The sequence below is a fragment of the Dama dama genome, chromosome 4, assembly GCF_033118175.1.
Source record: "Dama dama isolate Ldn47 chromosome 4, ASM3311817v1, whole genome shotgun sequence".
Classification (NCBI taxonomy): domain Eukaryota; kingdom Metazoa; phylum Chordata; class Mammalia; order Artiodactyla; family Cervidae; genus Dama; species Dama dama.
In genome coordinates this window covers 50,691,311-50,706,215 of record NC_083684.1, presented here as the reverse complement: position 1 = coordinate 50,706,215, position 14,905 = coordinate 50,691,311, and the positions used below count along the sequence as shown (strand labels likewise).

General features: G+C 57.0%; 2 protein-coding genes across 3 annotated transcripts; both read right to left on the bottom strand.

The window, feature by feature from the left end:
• Nucleotides 1-388: 388 nt before the first annotated feature.
• HAMP (hepcidin antimicrobial peptide) lies at nt 389-3,635 on the bottom strand. Its single transcript, XM_061135301.1, has 3 exons — nt 1,643-3,635; nt 678-737; nt 389-587 (listed from the first exon to the last, which is right to left on the bottom strand). The coding sequence occupies exons 1-3, from the start codon at nt 1,727-1,729 to the stop codon at nt 486-488; spliced, it is 249 nt and encodes an 82-aa protein (XP_060991284.1). The 5' UTR covers nt 1,730-3,635; the 3' UTR covers nt 389-485.
• Nucleotides 3,636-4,488: 853 nt separating this feature from the next.
• USF2 (upstream transcription factor 2, c-fos interacting) lies at nt 4,489-14,168 on the bottom strand. 2 transcript variants are annotated; one of them, XM_061139027.1, is made up of 10 exons: nt 14,097-14,168; nt 13,780-13,826; nt 13,551-13,669; nt 13,211-13,411; nt 12,641-12,791; nt 12,423-12,510; nt 12,068-12,126; nt 5,494-5,588; nt 5,223-5,351; nt 4,489-5,124 (listed from the first exon to the last, which is right to left on the bottom strand). In XM_061139027.1, the coding sequence occupies exons 1-10, from the start codon at nt 14,156-14,158 to the stop codon at nt 5,035-5,037; spliced, it is 1,041 nt and encodes a 346-aa protein (XP_060995010.1). In that variant the 5' UTR covers nt 14,159-14,168; the 3' UTR covers nt 4,489-5,034. The 2 variants fall into 2 exon arrangements, with proteins under 2 accessions (XP_060995010.1, XP_060995011.1); XM_061139028.1 differs by having other exon boundaries at nt 13,292-13,411; nt 14,097-14,164.
• Nucleotides 14,169-14,905: the final 737 nt, after the last annotated feature.

Sequence of the window (14,905 nt, the reverse complement as noted above, 5' to 3'; positions counted from 1 at the left end):
AGTCTGTTCTCAAGAAAACAAGTGTGAGAAAGATGGGTGGCATCTGAGTTGTCTCCACTTTGTGGAGCCCTGGAGGAGTCCCCAGACCTTGCTCTGAGAACCCTTGCTAGGGATCTGAATTTACCCCTGTTTTTGAGAAGATTTCAAAGAGGAAACTTGAACTTTCACTCCCTACTCTGGCAAAGTAAATTCGAGGCCTTTTGAAGTGGGGGAAGAAGAGAAAACAGATGTCCTTCACCAAGCTTCCTTGTGACCTCCCAGCACACAGAGACCCTGCACACGCCACTGAGGAGGACTGGCCCTCCGAGACAGGGCCCAAGACAAGCCTCTGGCCTAGACCTGGGCAGGGAGCAAAGAGAACAGAGACTCTGGTTTGGAAAACAGGAGCTAGAACCGGCCATTTTATTTCAAGACTATTCACCGAGTGTTGGAAGGCAGCAGGAATAAATAAGGGAAGAGGGCACGGCGGGGGTTGGGGGGTGGTCCTACGTCTTGCAGCACATCCCACACGTGCCTTTACGACAGCAGCCGCAGCAGAAGATGCAGATGGGAAAGTGGGTGTCTCGTCTCCGCCTCTGGAGCACGGGCTGTGGGAAGGAAGGGCAGTGAGCCGGGCTCAGGGGGCACAGGCACGGGAAAGCAGGCGAGGCTCAGAGGGGAGTCCCAGGGGCTCTCACCGTCAAGCCAGCTGCCACTCTAGCTGTGTCCTGGGTCTGGAGGTCTGTGAGCTGTCGTGTCTGTGGAAAGCAAAAGAGGGTACTGAGGATGGCAGGGCCCCGGCAGAGCTCTCAGTCTAGCTCCCCCGGAGCAGCGCCTCCCTGGGGGTTGGCATCTCCTGGCTCAGCTGGAGTCGCAGGAGTGGCCTCACCTTCCCATGGGTGGTTCTCCTGTCTGCAAACATCCCAGACCTGTCTCCTCCTCTCTCTACAGCTGCTCACTCTTCCATAGGACCCTCCGTGGCCCGGAAGCCTGTCCCCACCCTGTATCTTGCCCCTTACTACCCGTTCCCCATGTTATCAGTCAGATCTCAGCTTTCCCCATTTCCCAGGCCTGCAGGGCTTCCTCTGCACTTGCCTATAAGACTTGGCACGGCTACCCCTCGGTCTTGTCTCCAATTACCATCTCCTTTACTCACCCAGCCCTCTGCTCCTCGGGTCTATCGTGCTTGCCCCCACCTCAGTCTCAGCTGGCTGCCCCCTTCTCTTATCCTCCCAAACATAGGTCAAATAACATTTTCTCACAAAATAGCCAACCCCCACCATCACTCGCCCACCATCTTTTACGTTATTCATGGAATAGCATTTCCTAAACACAAGTGTTTCCTTGTTTTAAGTTCATTGGCTGGTTTCCTGCCCAGGATGTATGAGAATATTCATGAGAATATTCAAGCTCCATGAGACTATTACCGCTTGGTCACCGCTGTCTAGAACAGGACTTACTGCTGAGAAGGCACTCAGTAAATCACTGTGGAACTAGAGACGGGCCCCCAGATCCTGCCGCTCGGTACCCCATCTCTGCGCTCTGAGCAGCTGCCTGTCCCCCCTTTCCTCGCCCTGACCTCCGCCCCCATGCTGGGGGTCTCCCGCTGCCCTCCGCAGTCATCTCCCAGGAGCTGCTGCAATTCCAGGCCCTGTGCTCTCACCTGGGGAGGCAGAACGGAGCCGCTGGTCAGGCTGAGCAGGACAAGGAGCAGAAGGCAGGTGGCCCGGATCTGCGTGTTCAGTGCCATTGAGCCGTCTGTCTGGCCGTCCTGCCGTTACGTCTAGGACCTGCTCTGCTGTCTGGGAGTCCAGTTACAGTTGCTTTTATGGGTCCTCCTGGGGGAGGCGGGGATGCTAAGCCCTCTCCCCTTTGGCCCAACTCATTTCCAAGAAGGTGGTGGCGCCGAAAAGACGGGAGAGATAAGCGGGAACAGAGGTGACAGGGAACAGGGTTGTGTCACCCTCAGCCGACAGAGGTGTGTCCAGAGGTGGGGCAGACACGACCGCTGACACACGCCTCTAGTCAGCCACCTGGGAGACACATTCCCTGACATGACATCACCTTGTTGATTTCAGGAAAAAAATTTCCCCCCTTTGCCCCTGCGGTAGAACGGATCAAAGAGCAGGAGTAAGGTGTCTTCCATCCCCACCGTTCCTGACCTTGTCATTCACAAGCAGTATGGCTGTCACTTCCCACACCCCTCATCACTCTCCCATCATCTTTTATGTTATTCATGAACAGCATTTCCTAAACACAAGTGTTTCCTTGTTTTTAAGTTCACGAATTCCCTGACCAGGATGTCAGCTCCATGAGAATATTCTCTCATCTACCTTGTTCCCAGCTTGGTCACCACTATCTAGGATAGGACTTGATGCAGAGCAGGCACTCAGTCAACCACAGAGGCATTGGATTGAGGTTGGCTTCTGGGAGGGAACAGTGATGCTTGTGTGCAGGAGTTTGTGTCCACAGGAGCCCCCAGCACATGTGTGGGGTTTCTCAAGGGTCAGAACCTTAAGATGTGGCCCTGTGGATCTGGGAAATGTTCCTGTGAAGTTTTGGCCAGAAAGGACAGTGGTGACGGTAACAGCTAACATGATGACTGCACTTTGCAAGCCAACAGATACACTGACTCATTTCTGTCTTAACTCAGCCCGTGCGACCTTGCCTCTGAGCAGCTCCTGCCCGCCCCATCCTGAGCTCTGCTCTGCTTTCAGGGCCCTAGCTGCCTTCTCAGCCACCGACTCCCTGGCTTCCCAAACCCTGCTCCTGGGAGAGGAGCCCACCATGCTCACCTAAGACTTTTTAATTAAAAATGCATTATTTATATATTTATGGCTGCCCTGGGGTCTTTCATTGCTGCACATGGGCTTTCTCTAGTTGCGGGAGTGGGGCTACTCTTCCTTGTGGTGCCTAGGATTCTTGTTGCAGTGGTTTCTCTTGTCACACAGCAGGGCCTCTGGAGTGTGCGGGCTTCCGTAGTTGCAGCACACAGGCTTAGTAGTCATGGAGCATGGGCTTAGTTACCCCGTGGCATGCGGACTCTTCCCAGACTGGGGATCAAACCCATGTCCCCTGCATTGGCAGGTGGATTCTTAACCACTGGACTCCCATCAGGGAAGTCCAGAGACTCATCTTCTTCACTTTTTAGGGCGAGGAGCCGGAGGCAAAGATTTAGGACACTGCCAAAGCTTGGTTAGCCAGAGGCAGATTTGGGCCTCCGCCCTGGGTCCTGTGCCCTCATCACCAGGCTTTCCTGCCTCCAGAAAACACAGGAGGGCACGGTGGGTCTGCTGGACCACGCGTGTACTGGCTCCTCAATGAGTGCACCGTGTGCATCCCATCGCCAGTCAGGAACATCATGTTGGCACCTTGAAACCCCCACTGGTGAAAACCCACTGGTGGGTGTACTTACACCACAGATGTTGACAAACACTACAAATCAGGCTTTTCTTTGGAGGGCTGGCTTCCTGCACATGATGGGAAGAGCAGCTGAACCAAGGCTGCCTGGCTGTGGCGATCTCATTGCTACGTACGACCTGAACCATCTTAGGGTGCACTCAGCCCAGGGGAACAGCAGACTGTGACTCCAGAGATGGGCCCTTGGCCATCTTCTCTCACTCCCGGGCCATCCAGTGACACCCCTACAAGCCTGGGGATGGTGCTGCCAAGGAATGAACTCTTCTTCCTGGCCCTGAACTGCTGCCAAGGCCCATTTGAAAAGCATGAAAACAGGGGACTCTGGGAAGTAACAGTTTCCTGACATCTGTTAGGCTCCCCCAGCTGCACACAGCCTCACTCTCCAACAGAGGAATGGCCAAGATAGGAGACAGGGCTCTCAGAGGCAAGGAAGAAAGCAGCTGGAGGTATCTGGGATGGGTGCAGGGTGGCGAGCTCAGCAAGGTGACCAGACCTAGATTCTAGGAGTGGCTGGGAGTTGCATGGGGACTGCATGCTCACCCACAGGGAGACACAGCAGCATCCCCCAGGCATCACTGCATCATCTCAGCTCAGGCCAGGTTTCATCATCAACCAGGGGCAGGGGTCACGGCACAGGCGCCAGAGCCGCGGTGCAAGGCGACAGGCTGACGGGCCAAGCCTGGCTTCCTGGCCATCTGCCCTCCCTGGGGGTGGGGGGCTCAAGGCCAGGCCCCACCATTGGCTGGTGCGGAGGGGAGGGCGTTAGCCCAGAAGGGCAGGGTCAGGAGATAGTCCTGTTTTTAGGAACTGGTGACATGAAAGACCCCAGCCTCTCCTCCAAAAACATGTGGCATGTCCTTGACCCTGGCTCCCCCTGCCCCCCACCCCACATACGCACCACCTGGGGCCTCAAAGACACTATTCATTCCTTAATTCTTCCATCTGTACAACCAACACACTGGGTACCGGGCGGCGCGGGATGGCCGGGACTGGTACACGGCCATGAACAGAAGAGCGAGGCCCTGTCCCCAGGAGCCCTGCATAGACCCCAGACCCTCTCCCCACATCTCAGATGGACAGAGACAGACAGACAAGGCGAGGCCACATGGGGCCAGTTTATTGCAGTTAAATACCTCTCTCTCTCTATTTTTTTTGTCCATTTTTTCCATAAAGAAAATTAGAACACACTCACACACCCAGAGGGGAGCAGGGTTCCAGAAACAAGAGGTGGGGTGGGACATGGCCTCCCTGCTTGGGTCCAGGCCCCCCGCAGGACCCCCTCCTCCCCATAAGCACCCTGGTCTCAGTACCTCGAGAGTCCGAGGAGGCAGCGGGGTGTGGCAGGGGCTCTGTCCTCCTCCCTCTGGCCTCCAGGTGAGACCACTAGAAGTGCTGGGTTGAGTGGGGGCCGGGAGAAGGGAGACGGACAAATGGGGGAGGGGATATGGTTTCCAAGTTGAGGAGGGTGGTGGGCGCTTATCCACAGAAATGCATTATTTCTCCCCATTTTTTTTTGTTAAAAATCTACTATAAAAAACGCAGCTGGGGGAGGGGCGTTTGTCCCTCTCTGTGCTAAGGGCTGGGTAAGGGGACGGTGGGGGCCCGGAGGCGGCCCCCACCGCGTGGTAGGTGGTGTTACTGCCGGGCGCTCTCGCCCACCATCTCCAGGTTGTGCTGCTGCAGCTGGGCGCGGAGCACGGCGTTCTCATTCTTCAGCTCCTCAATCTGCCAGACACGAGGGGGACAAGCAGCCAGAGCTGGCTCCCCGCGTCCTGGGGTTTCTGGGCGCCCCCCATGCCCGCCCTCCTAGCCCTGTGGCTCACCTGTTGCCGCAGGAGCTCATTGTCCATCTGCAGCCGCTCAGCCTCCTTGAAGGTCTCCTGCATGCGCTGGTTGGTCTGGCGCAGCTCCCGGATGTAGTCGCAGGCCTTTGACAGGATCCCTCCTTTGCTCTGGGGGGCAGTGGGCATGAGCATCAGTGAGCACTGCCTGGCGGCCGATGCCCACCAGTCGTCTCAGCCTGAGACGACTCCAGGGTCCAGCGCTCAAGACGGATTCTCTGCAAGGGGGTTGGGGGACCAGGGGGACACTCACCGCTCCTGTCTTGCTATTATCTGCATTACAATCTGGAATGATTTTTGAAAGCTGGACGATCCAGTTGTTGATCTTGTCCCTCCGCCTCCGCTCCACTGTGGCGAGAACAGCAGGCTGTGTCCACAGCGCTCCCTCTGTGCCCGGGCGAGTCACCTCCCGAGGCAGATGCCACGAGAGCCAAGGCCGCCGAGGCACAGCCGGGCCCACCTGAAGTCACACGGCCAGCAAGTGCAGGGGCCCGACCTGAACCCAGGCAGCCGGCACCAGCCCGCTCCACATGGCTCCTCAATAGGAACCAAGAAATTCAAGTGCCACCCTCAAGTGCCACACATACCCTCAGGGCAGCACTGACAGCTGAGGGCTGCGGGGTTTGTTTTGTTGGTTGGCCCAGCAGGTTTTGAAAAATTTGAGTCAACATTTGAAAATTAGAAAAGTTCATGTAACTGGCCTCTTTTGAAAAAAGTAGTTGCAGCGCAGTGGGCACGTGTCCCTGGGAGGCAAGAAGAGGCCAGAGCCCCTTTACACAGGACCCGGGTGACCCTTTCTGGTCCCCACAGCCCCTGAACTTGATTCTCCATTGTGGTACTCATGTATCCCCAGAGTTCTGGACCCCACAGTCCTGTTTTTCTCTTCATCATTAAAATCCCAGTCTGACCACATCTCACTCCGCTTACAATCCTTCTCCATGGCCCCGGCAGCAAGTCTCAGCTTCCCCGGCTGGCACTGCAGTTCTCAGGGGCCTGGCCCGTCATCAGGGCACTGGGTCACCCAGAAACACCGCGAACCCTATCTTGAAGGCCAGGTTTGACAAGCTACTGGCAGATTTTACTTGGAAAGTCCAGATGTGTGATTTATAACACACTACTGTCTCACTCTGTCTGCTGAGTCGAGTGGCAGCTGCCCCCTGCAGACAGGGCTCATATGTGTCTCTGCTGTGGCCTGTCACGACTTAGGACAGTGGCCTGGGGGCTGCCTGCACTGCAGCCTGAGACCCCTGGTTTGGGGCTCACTGAGACAGCTGTCCCAAACTTTCCTCACCTGTTAAGCACAGTACGAGGCACTGCTAGGGCCACACAAGAAAGCCCAGCTGGCCCCCACTCTCACCCTCCTGCTAAGGCAGTCCATGGACAGATGCAGGTGGTCACTATAGAGGAGGGGAGACTGTGGGTGGGGTTTGGAAAGGAGGGTAGAGGAGGGTATTTTCTCAGGTTTGCGCGACTGGGAGAGAGGGTTGGGATGCGAGTGAGAAAAGTGGGGTGGGCCAGAAGGCTGCCCCTGACCCCCGTCTCCTTCTGAGGCCAGCACAGCCCCTCAACCCAGCTGTTCCCTCAAAGAACGTGCCTGGCCACTAGAGGAAAACCTGACTGTCTTCCCCTGGCGCTTGCTTTTGTCCACTCTCTGCTGACCGGTCCTTCCAAGTGCCCCCACTCTGGCCCGGGTGACAACACCCTCCCACACGGACTTGCTTCCTCCCTTGTTCTCCTCTCTTGCTGCCCACAACCTCCCTTTACCACAGGGATAAGAATACTGCCTGCTATCGCCCTTCGCCTGACCCTGGCCCTGGGGTCAGTGAGTACACAGTCATGTGCCCCATCACTACCCTGGTGAGTGAACCTTCCCAGCCGGGGCAGCCATGTCTGACGGTCTTTGGGGACTCTGGGGCCCCAAACAGCAGCTGAGCTAAGAGTGCGCCCCAGCCTCCACGTCCATTCTGAGGTGCCAGCTGAGGAGCTCGCGAGCAGACGGCTGCCCTTCGCTACCCTCCCACAGTCTGGCATCCTTGAGCCTGGGCCCCACGCTGCAGCCGCATCCCATGCCCACTCCTCGCTTCCTCACTGGGGGCCGGGCTGGAGGTAGGGGACACCTTTAGCTTGGATTCACTTCTTCAAAACTTACTGCTTGCCCTACTGTGTGCAGGGCCCTCTGCGAGGCCAGAGTTCATGGCGGACTCAACCGCTGTCCTGCTGGGACTCACGGCACCAACGTGAAATTCACGTGAGTGGGAGATACTGACACCACAGACTGGGAGTTACAACTGGAGACAGTACCCAGTGCCTGGGGAATGCCAGGGCGGAGTACTGCTTTCAACGTGGAGTGGGGTGGAGTGTCTCTTCAGAGAAAGGTTTAGAAAGGAAAGATGGGGGTTGGTTTCTGAGAGGAAGGACAGTAGGCAGACAGGCATCATGAAACCCAGAAAAGGGGACATGCAAACACTCTGGAGGGTGAGGAGGTGGGGCGGGGGATAGGAAAAGGTGGTAGAAATAGGTTGTGAGGCCCTGAATGCCCTGTCTGTGGGTCTGGACCTTGTGTTCTCTTCCCCGAGGGGTCTAGGCTCTCGAGTCTGGGGCCCTTCTTGGCATGTGGTCAGGCCTGTGGCTTGGGGCGGCCACTTCGGCACAACTGAAACGGAGGAAGACCAGTCAAAACCAAGGCCATGTCGGTTCCTCAGAAGGCTTCAGTCACAGCCATACCACCTTTAAAACAACTTAGAGGCAAAATCTGCCAGGACTAATGGGAGAAACGGGCAAATCCACAAATATATCTAGAGATATCAACACTCCTCAGTAACTGACAAAACAAGTAGACAAAAAAATGAAGATAGAAAATCTGAACACTCTCAGCCAACTTGACCGAGTTACCACTGATGGAACACTCCACACACATCAGCAGATATGCCTTTTCAAGCACACACAGAAACTTTCACCGAGACAGACTGTATTTAGGGCCATAAAATAAAGTCTCAATACATTTCAAAGGACTTAAGTTATATACAGAGTATGTTCTCTGATCACAACAAAACTCATTTACAAATCAGTAACAAGAAGATACCAGGGGACTTCCCTGGTGGCCCAGTGGTGAAGAATCCGCTTGGCAATGCAGGCGAGGTGGGTTCAACCCCAGCTAGGACCCCACATACTGTGGAGCAACTAAGCCCTCACGCCACAACTTAAGAGTCTGGGTACTGCAACGAAAGATCCCACATGATGCAACAAAGGCCCAACGCAGCCAAATAGATAAATGTTCAAAAAAAAAAAAAGATATCCAGAAAACCCATAAACATTCATAAGTTAAACAACACATTTCTAAATAATCCCATGGGTCAGTGAAAAAATAATCAGGAACAGGAGAAACATTCCAAATTGAGTAACAAGAAAACACAACGTATCCAAATGGGATGAAGCTAAAGCAGTATAAGACTGAAATCTGCAACTATAAAGGCTTGTACTGAGAAAAAAGAAAGGTTTAAAGATCATCTTGAAAAGCTGGGGGAAGACACCCAGCAAATTAAACCCCAATTAAGCAGAACAAATAAATTGGTCACAGTATAAGCAGGAACCAATGAAATAGAAAAAGCAGCTAAGAAATCAGTTTTCACATAAAGATCTGGATTTCTGGCTTCTTCAGAGGTTCGGTAGCAGTGAGCCCAAATTCCGACACGGCAGCAACAGCGGGCACTGTTAGACCACCTTTCAGGCAGGACAGACACACTGACCCCCAGTCACTATTGGGGACCATCACTCCCCTTTCTGCTACACCAAGTATACTGACTTCCTTGGGCCCCTGAAGACATCTGCCTGCGGCCCAGAGATGGGCCCCTGTGGTATCAAGAAACGAGGGAAAGAGGGAAAAGCAGAAAAGGTCGATTTGAGGTCCGCTTCGGCACAGCGTCTTGGGTCCTGCGGCTGTGAGGGAAGGAGAGCGCAGAGTTGAAGTGGCCTAGCTCTCAGGTCTGGCTGGGGTAATCATGACAGAGATTCATCTTGCTGCTCTGGAAGAAGGAGGCTTTGGGAAGGAGGGACAACGGCAGGTTCTGGTTTGGACACATTGAGTGTGAGATGCTTCAAGGACATCCAGCAATAGAAATTTGGAACGAGCACCCCAAAATATGGGTCTGGAGGAGCATGAGAGAGATGGAGCAGAAAGAGAGCTGTCGGCAGTGCACGGGGTGGGGGAGCCCTGGGAGGACATCAGGGAACAGTCTCATCTTTTTGGAGTCACATACTTTTCTGGAGAAAGCCCGCAGACCCTCCCCTGGGGGAAATGATGCACACCAACAACTGGGGATAGGGACTTGGGGAGACTGACCATCTCCAGGCCTGATGTTTCACTCTCCTGACCACTGGAATAAGGGGCTGGACCCCAAGAGAGACTAACAGTCAAAGCAGTTTCCTAACTTTACCCATCATGAAGAGTCACCTGGGGAACTTGTTTTAGCACAGACTCTAGACTCTAGTGCAGGGTCTAGACCCTCTCGGACCTACCCATTCAGCATCTCGTGAGGATGACCTAGAGATGGTGATCATTAACAAGCTTTCCAGGTGACCAGGAAGCCCTGCTCTCAGGAACAGGCTCAGAAGGAAAACCAGGGCAAGGAGAGCAGAAAGGAACGTTCCCAAAAGGAGGGGAACAGGCAGGGTCAGATGCTTGGAGTGCAGACAGGAAAGGAAGCCAGTGGATTTGGCAATGAGGTCGTCACAGGTGACCTTAAATGGAGCCGTTTTGGTAGAGAAATGAGCCAGAATGCCAAGGGTATAGGGCGGCTGCCGAGCAGAGGGTGGGTCAAACGTTCTGCAGGTTAGCAGAGAGTGGGCTGGCTGCAGCTGGTCAGCAAGGGCAAGGTCATGAGCAGGACTGGCTTTTGTGGGATAAGGAAGCATCAAGACTTTGGAGTTGGATTAACCCAAGGAGAGGCAGAGTGACAGTAGGGTGGACAGTGACTGGCTCATCTTCCCAGAGTTGCCTGCTGTGGTCTTACCAGGCAGCACACTACGCTGGGGGTAGCTGAGGGCTCATGTCTCAACGCGCTGCACCCTCGCTCTGAGCCTCTGGGGTAGTCATGTTAACACATTCGCACACAGGACTAAACAGGCGCAGAGACAAAGAACCAGTCCAAGGTCACACAACTGGTATGTAGTGGAGCTGGGACTGCCCGGGAGCCAACAGGAGACCCCTCAAACTCACCACACCCCAAAACCAAGCTCACACTCACTGCTTCCCTTTAAACGAACCTGACCCCATCATAAAATCCTGATTCATGAAGTCCTGATTCTTCAGGCTTGGCCTCTTCTCCCCTACAGCTTGCCCCCTCCCCTGACGCCCTTTCATGCCCTGTCCTGTCTGAGGCCCGCAGCTGCAGTCACCTCCTATTTTCCTAGCTTCTGGCATCCCATCACCCTTAGTATCCAGTCTCCAAATACAACCCCTCTGCTGACTTCCCCCTGAACCAGCACAAAGATCCAGGAGTGGGGGCCCTGGGAGGGCCTGTGACAAGGCCCATGTGATCTGGCCCTGGCCAGTCCTCCCACGACTCTGCCAACTTCCTCTTTCCTTTCCTGAATTCTGCTCTTCTTCAATCACACCGAGTCTGTTCCAGCTCGGGCTGGGTGTTTGTACTTGCTTATCCCTCGCTGTCTGGGACTATTCCTCAGGATTGTGGCCAGCCCATTCAGGTGCCTGCTCAAGCATCACTTCTAGAGAGGCCCACAGAGCTCCCTGCCGCCATAACGCTCCAAGTCCTTACCAGCCTTATCTTCCTTCACACGACATATGACTTATGTTCCCTGACGTCTTACTGTACCTTTGTGTAGTTTCTGTCTCTCCCACCAGAATGAATACCCTGTGAGAGCCAAGGCGCCTGTTCCATTATCTGGGTGTATGTGAGGCCTGGAACAGGGGCTGGCACCTAGCACATATATGCTGAGTAAAGGTCTGAACTCCCTGAACTGCTCAGAGCATAGCTGCGGGAGCCACTCCCCATCAAACACAGCGAGGACTCTTAAGGCCTCACCCTGACATTCAAGGCCCTCCTTGGCCCTCCCAAGCACTCCACAGGGAAGCTCTGCTACAACCAAACCAGCACCCCCGGAGCAACCCTTCTCCACCCTGACTTCCCAGGCTTCCCTCTGCTGGACAGGCACTCCCAGAGGCCACCTCCCTGGGGAAATATCACCTGCTCCGCCAGTCAGTGTTCAGTCACACACTACCCTGAGCTACCCTGAGTTTCCTAAACACTCCACGCTAGGTCCCATACCTAGCACAGGGCACATACTGCCCAGCCTAGAATCCTCCTTCGGGAAGTATCTGCTGAATGACGGCTATTTGAGTGGAAGCGTTCCCTGGACATGTTCACGCTCCAGCCTCAGCCAGAGACACAGACTTCCTACAATTTCATTTCAGATGTACTTTCTCTCAGATCAGGGCTACTTCTGGAAGCCAGGCTGGCAGTGGGGTGGGGGGCTTGAGCAAACCAGTTGCCACATGGGAAGGCAGGTCCAGCTGTGCCAGAGCAATCCAACTTTCCCAGAGGAGCAGAAAATCCACACATGAAAGTGAAACTCGCCATTTAAACTGCTGGGCATTACTTGAGAGTCACCAGCCAGGATGACAAATACACTACAGCTCATGCCTCCTGCCTATATATGCTCCTGACAAGGAACCGCTCTGCTTCTGCCTTCCCAGCATTCAACCAACACCTCTCGAGCACTTGGATCAATAACTTGGCCACTGATCTGTGACTCCAAACACCCAGCTGGGGTTGAGCCTGTGAGGACCAGCAGCTCCCACGTGACCTTACCTTCATTATGCTGAGCTCTCCTTCTCTCATCCCGTGGCGTTCTCGTTCCGTCGATTTTCCTAGAAGAGAATGGAAAAAATGGGTACATGTTACCTCCAGCCATGTGTCCAAACGTTTATTAAAGAGTCAGGCTTAAAAATGATCTCTGCAAGACAAATCGATATGTAGAGACAGAGAGAGGAAATGGTATTGTCTTTACTTAAACTAGAAAAGCAAAAGCTGACCAAAAAATACACCAACTGCCTGCTGTGTATTCAACTGCCTGGTTCCCATCCCAGGAAAACTTCTTCCTTGGGTGCCCACAACAGGCCCTCCCAGCATCCCGTACTCCTGGGACCAGGTCTCCTGCACATACGGGGAGTAGGGGTGTGTCCGAGGTGCAATTGTCCTCTGCGTTCCTGTCTGAAGTACGTCCTGGGGCGTCATCATGACATAGAACTGGCCTGCAGGGAAAGTGGGGGTTAGCGCTAAAACTGGGGGCAGAGTCAGAACTGGCTAGGGGTGGGGGGGCTTCCCTCCCTGCTAGGCCTGTTGCCTCCCCTGCCTTCCGCCCTGGCCCCTTCCTTCCTTTACCTCCAGCCTGCAAGCTCTGGTCTGTGGTCTGTACGGACACAGCCGTGGTATCTCCCACACTGGACGCTGGGAAATAGGCAAATCGGGCCTCCCCACTGACAGCCTCAGCAGCCGGGCTGCCACCATTGCTGAAGGGATTTTGGATAACAGCCTAGGGAGCAGGAGGACAGAGGCCACCCTTAGCCATCTTTGCTCCCCAGTCCATCCCCTAGCCACCATATTTGATGTTTACTGCATTCTCTGCAGAGAGTGGGGAACCCCTGTGTCCCACTCTGCCCTGTATCTCACAGCCCTGGAACTTGATAGCTACTAAGCAATCACTTGGGGAGATGACCCACTTTTAACTCGAAGAGACTGCCCTGTGACCATGATTCCCATTTCACAAAACAAACAAAAAAAGATGTTCCGAAGGTCTTGCCCCGGGTTTCACCGTGCAAAACAAGAGATCTGACCTGAGGGCCTGAAGGCGGCATCTCAGTCCCACGTGCCCCACCCCCCTGGCTCTCCCCAAGAACAAAGTCAGTGTCCAGTGCCCCTTCTCCATCCCCCCAGAGGATGCTGAGCACCTACCAGTGGGAAGGGCGCTGCGGGACCTGGGGGCACAGAGGCAGCAGCGGGGCCGGGGCGCTGGGTGGCCCCATCCACACCCACCTGGGTCACAGCCTGCTGCCCCCCCGCGAAGGCAGCCGTAGACACGACGCTGACGGCGCCTGATGTGTCGCCCTGGCCGTCCAGCTGACCATCAGTCACCTGGACCACGCGGTACGTCACCTGCAGGGGGCGGCAGAGCAGCGAGACCCGCGCTGGGGCCCAGGCAGGGGCCAGGTCCGAGCCCCTCCCAGCCCGCCCGCCCACCCGCCCGGGACTCAACCCTCCACTTGCCCGCCGGGCTCCGGGCCCGCCGCCTCACCTGTCCTCCATTATTCTCTGTGCGGAACTGGTACTGGATGTTGTGGTCGCCGAACGCCGCCTGCTGGACGCTGGCGATGGCCACCGCCGTCTGCTCCTCCGCCCCAGGCCCGTCCCCGCCTACGGTCGGAGGAGGGTCGCGGGGATGGTCAGAGGTGGCGCGGGCCAGGGCGCCCCCAGTGCCCTCCCGGGCGCAGGTCGCGGCCCCGGTGGGCCCCGCGAGCACTCACCTTCTTGCAGTTCGACACCCTCCTCTGCCTCGGGTCCCTTGTCGTGACTGCGGGGAGCACAGGAAGAAGAGGGGATCAGGGCTGCCCGCGCCCCCGCCCCTTCGCCCAGGTGCAGGGCCCCCATCCCGCCCGGCCCAGTCTGGGACGGCGGCCCTTCGGGAACCGGGGACCGGGGGTATACGTGCCGGTCCCCCCTCCCTCGCGGCCTCCATTTTGAGCTGGGCCGGGCGGCCGCTCGGGATCATGGCGGCCCGGTCGCCAGGCCGAAGGGCCGGGACCAGGGCGCGCGGGGGCACGGGCCGGCCGGGCTCCCTTACCTGGCGGCGGCAGCAGCGGTGGCCGAGGCAGCGGGATCCAGACCCGGGTCCAGCATGTCCATGGGGGGGTGGGGGCGGGGGGGGCGCCGGGCCCGGGGGGGAGGGGAGGGGAGGGGAGGGAGGGAGGGGAGGGGGCGGGCGGCCGGGGGGGCCCCGAGCCCGGCGCTCACGCCGCGCGGCAGGAGGGGACGGAGGAGACACGGGAGCCGCTCGCGCTGATCACGGGGACAAACAGTGGGGTCATGTGAGGAGGAGATGCCGCCGCCGCCGCCGCCGCCGCTGCTCCAGCAGCCGCCTCCGCCCGCTCGCCCGCCGGCCGGCTCCCGGCGGCTCTAGGCTCCGGGACGCAGCGCAGCCGCCCCCCGCCCGCTGCACGCGGCCCTCGGGCCTCCTTCCCTGAGTAGCCGCCGCCGCTGCCGCGACTTTTTTTTTAAACCCGGCCCGCCCTGGATGGCCGCCGCCTCTCCCCCGGATCGCCGGCTTGCGCGTCCGCCGCCCGGCCTGGCCCAGTACGGCGGCGGATCGCTGCTGCAGCCGCGGCCGCTTTCTATTTTTTCCCCCTTTTTTTTTCCTCCTTTACTTGAGCTGCGCGCGCGCGGCGGCGGCGGCGCGAGCCCGGGGCCGACGCGCGCGAGGGGGGAGGGCAGCCCCTGGGGAGCGCGCGCGCTGTCTGTCTCTGACGGAGGGCGGGCGCGCGGGCCCAGGTCTCGGCTGGGAGCGAGGTCGCTGCCGCAGTCTGCGCGGCCGTCGCCCGGCACCCGCCGGCGGGCCGCCCGAATGGAACGTGGGCCCGGATGGAACACCGGGGG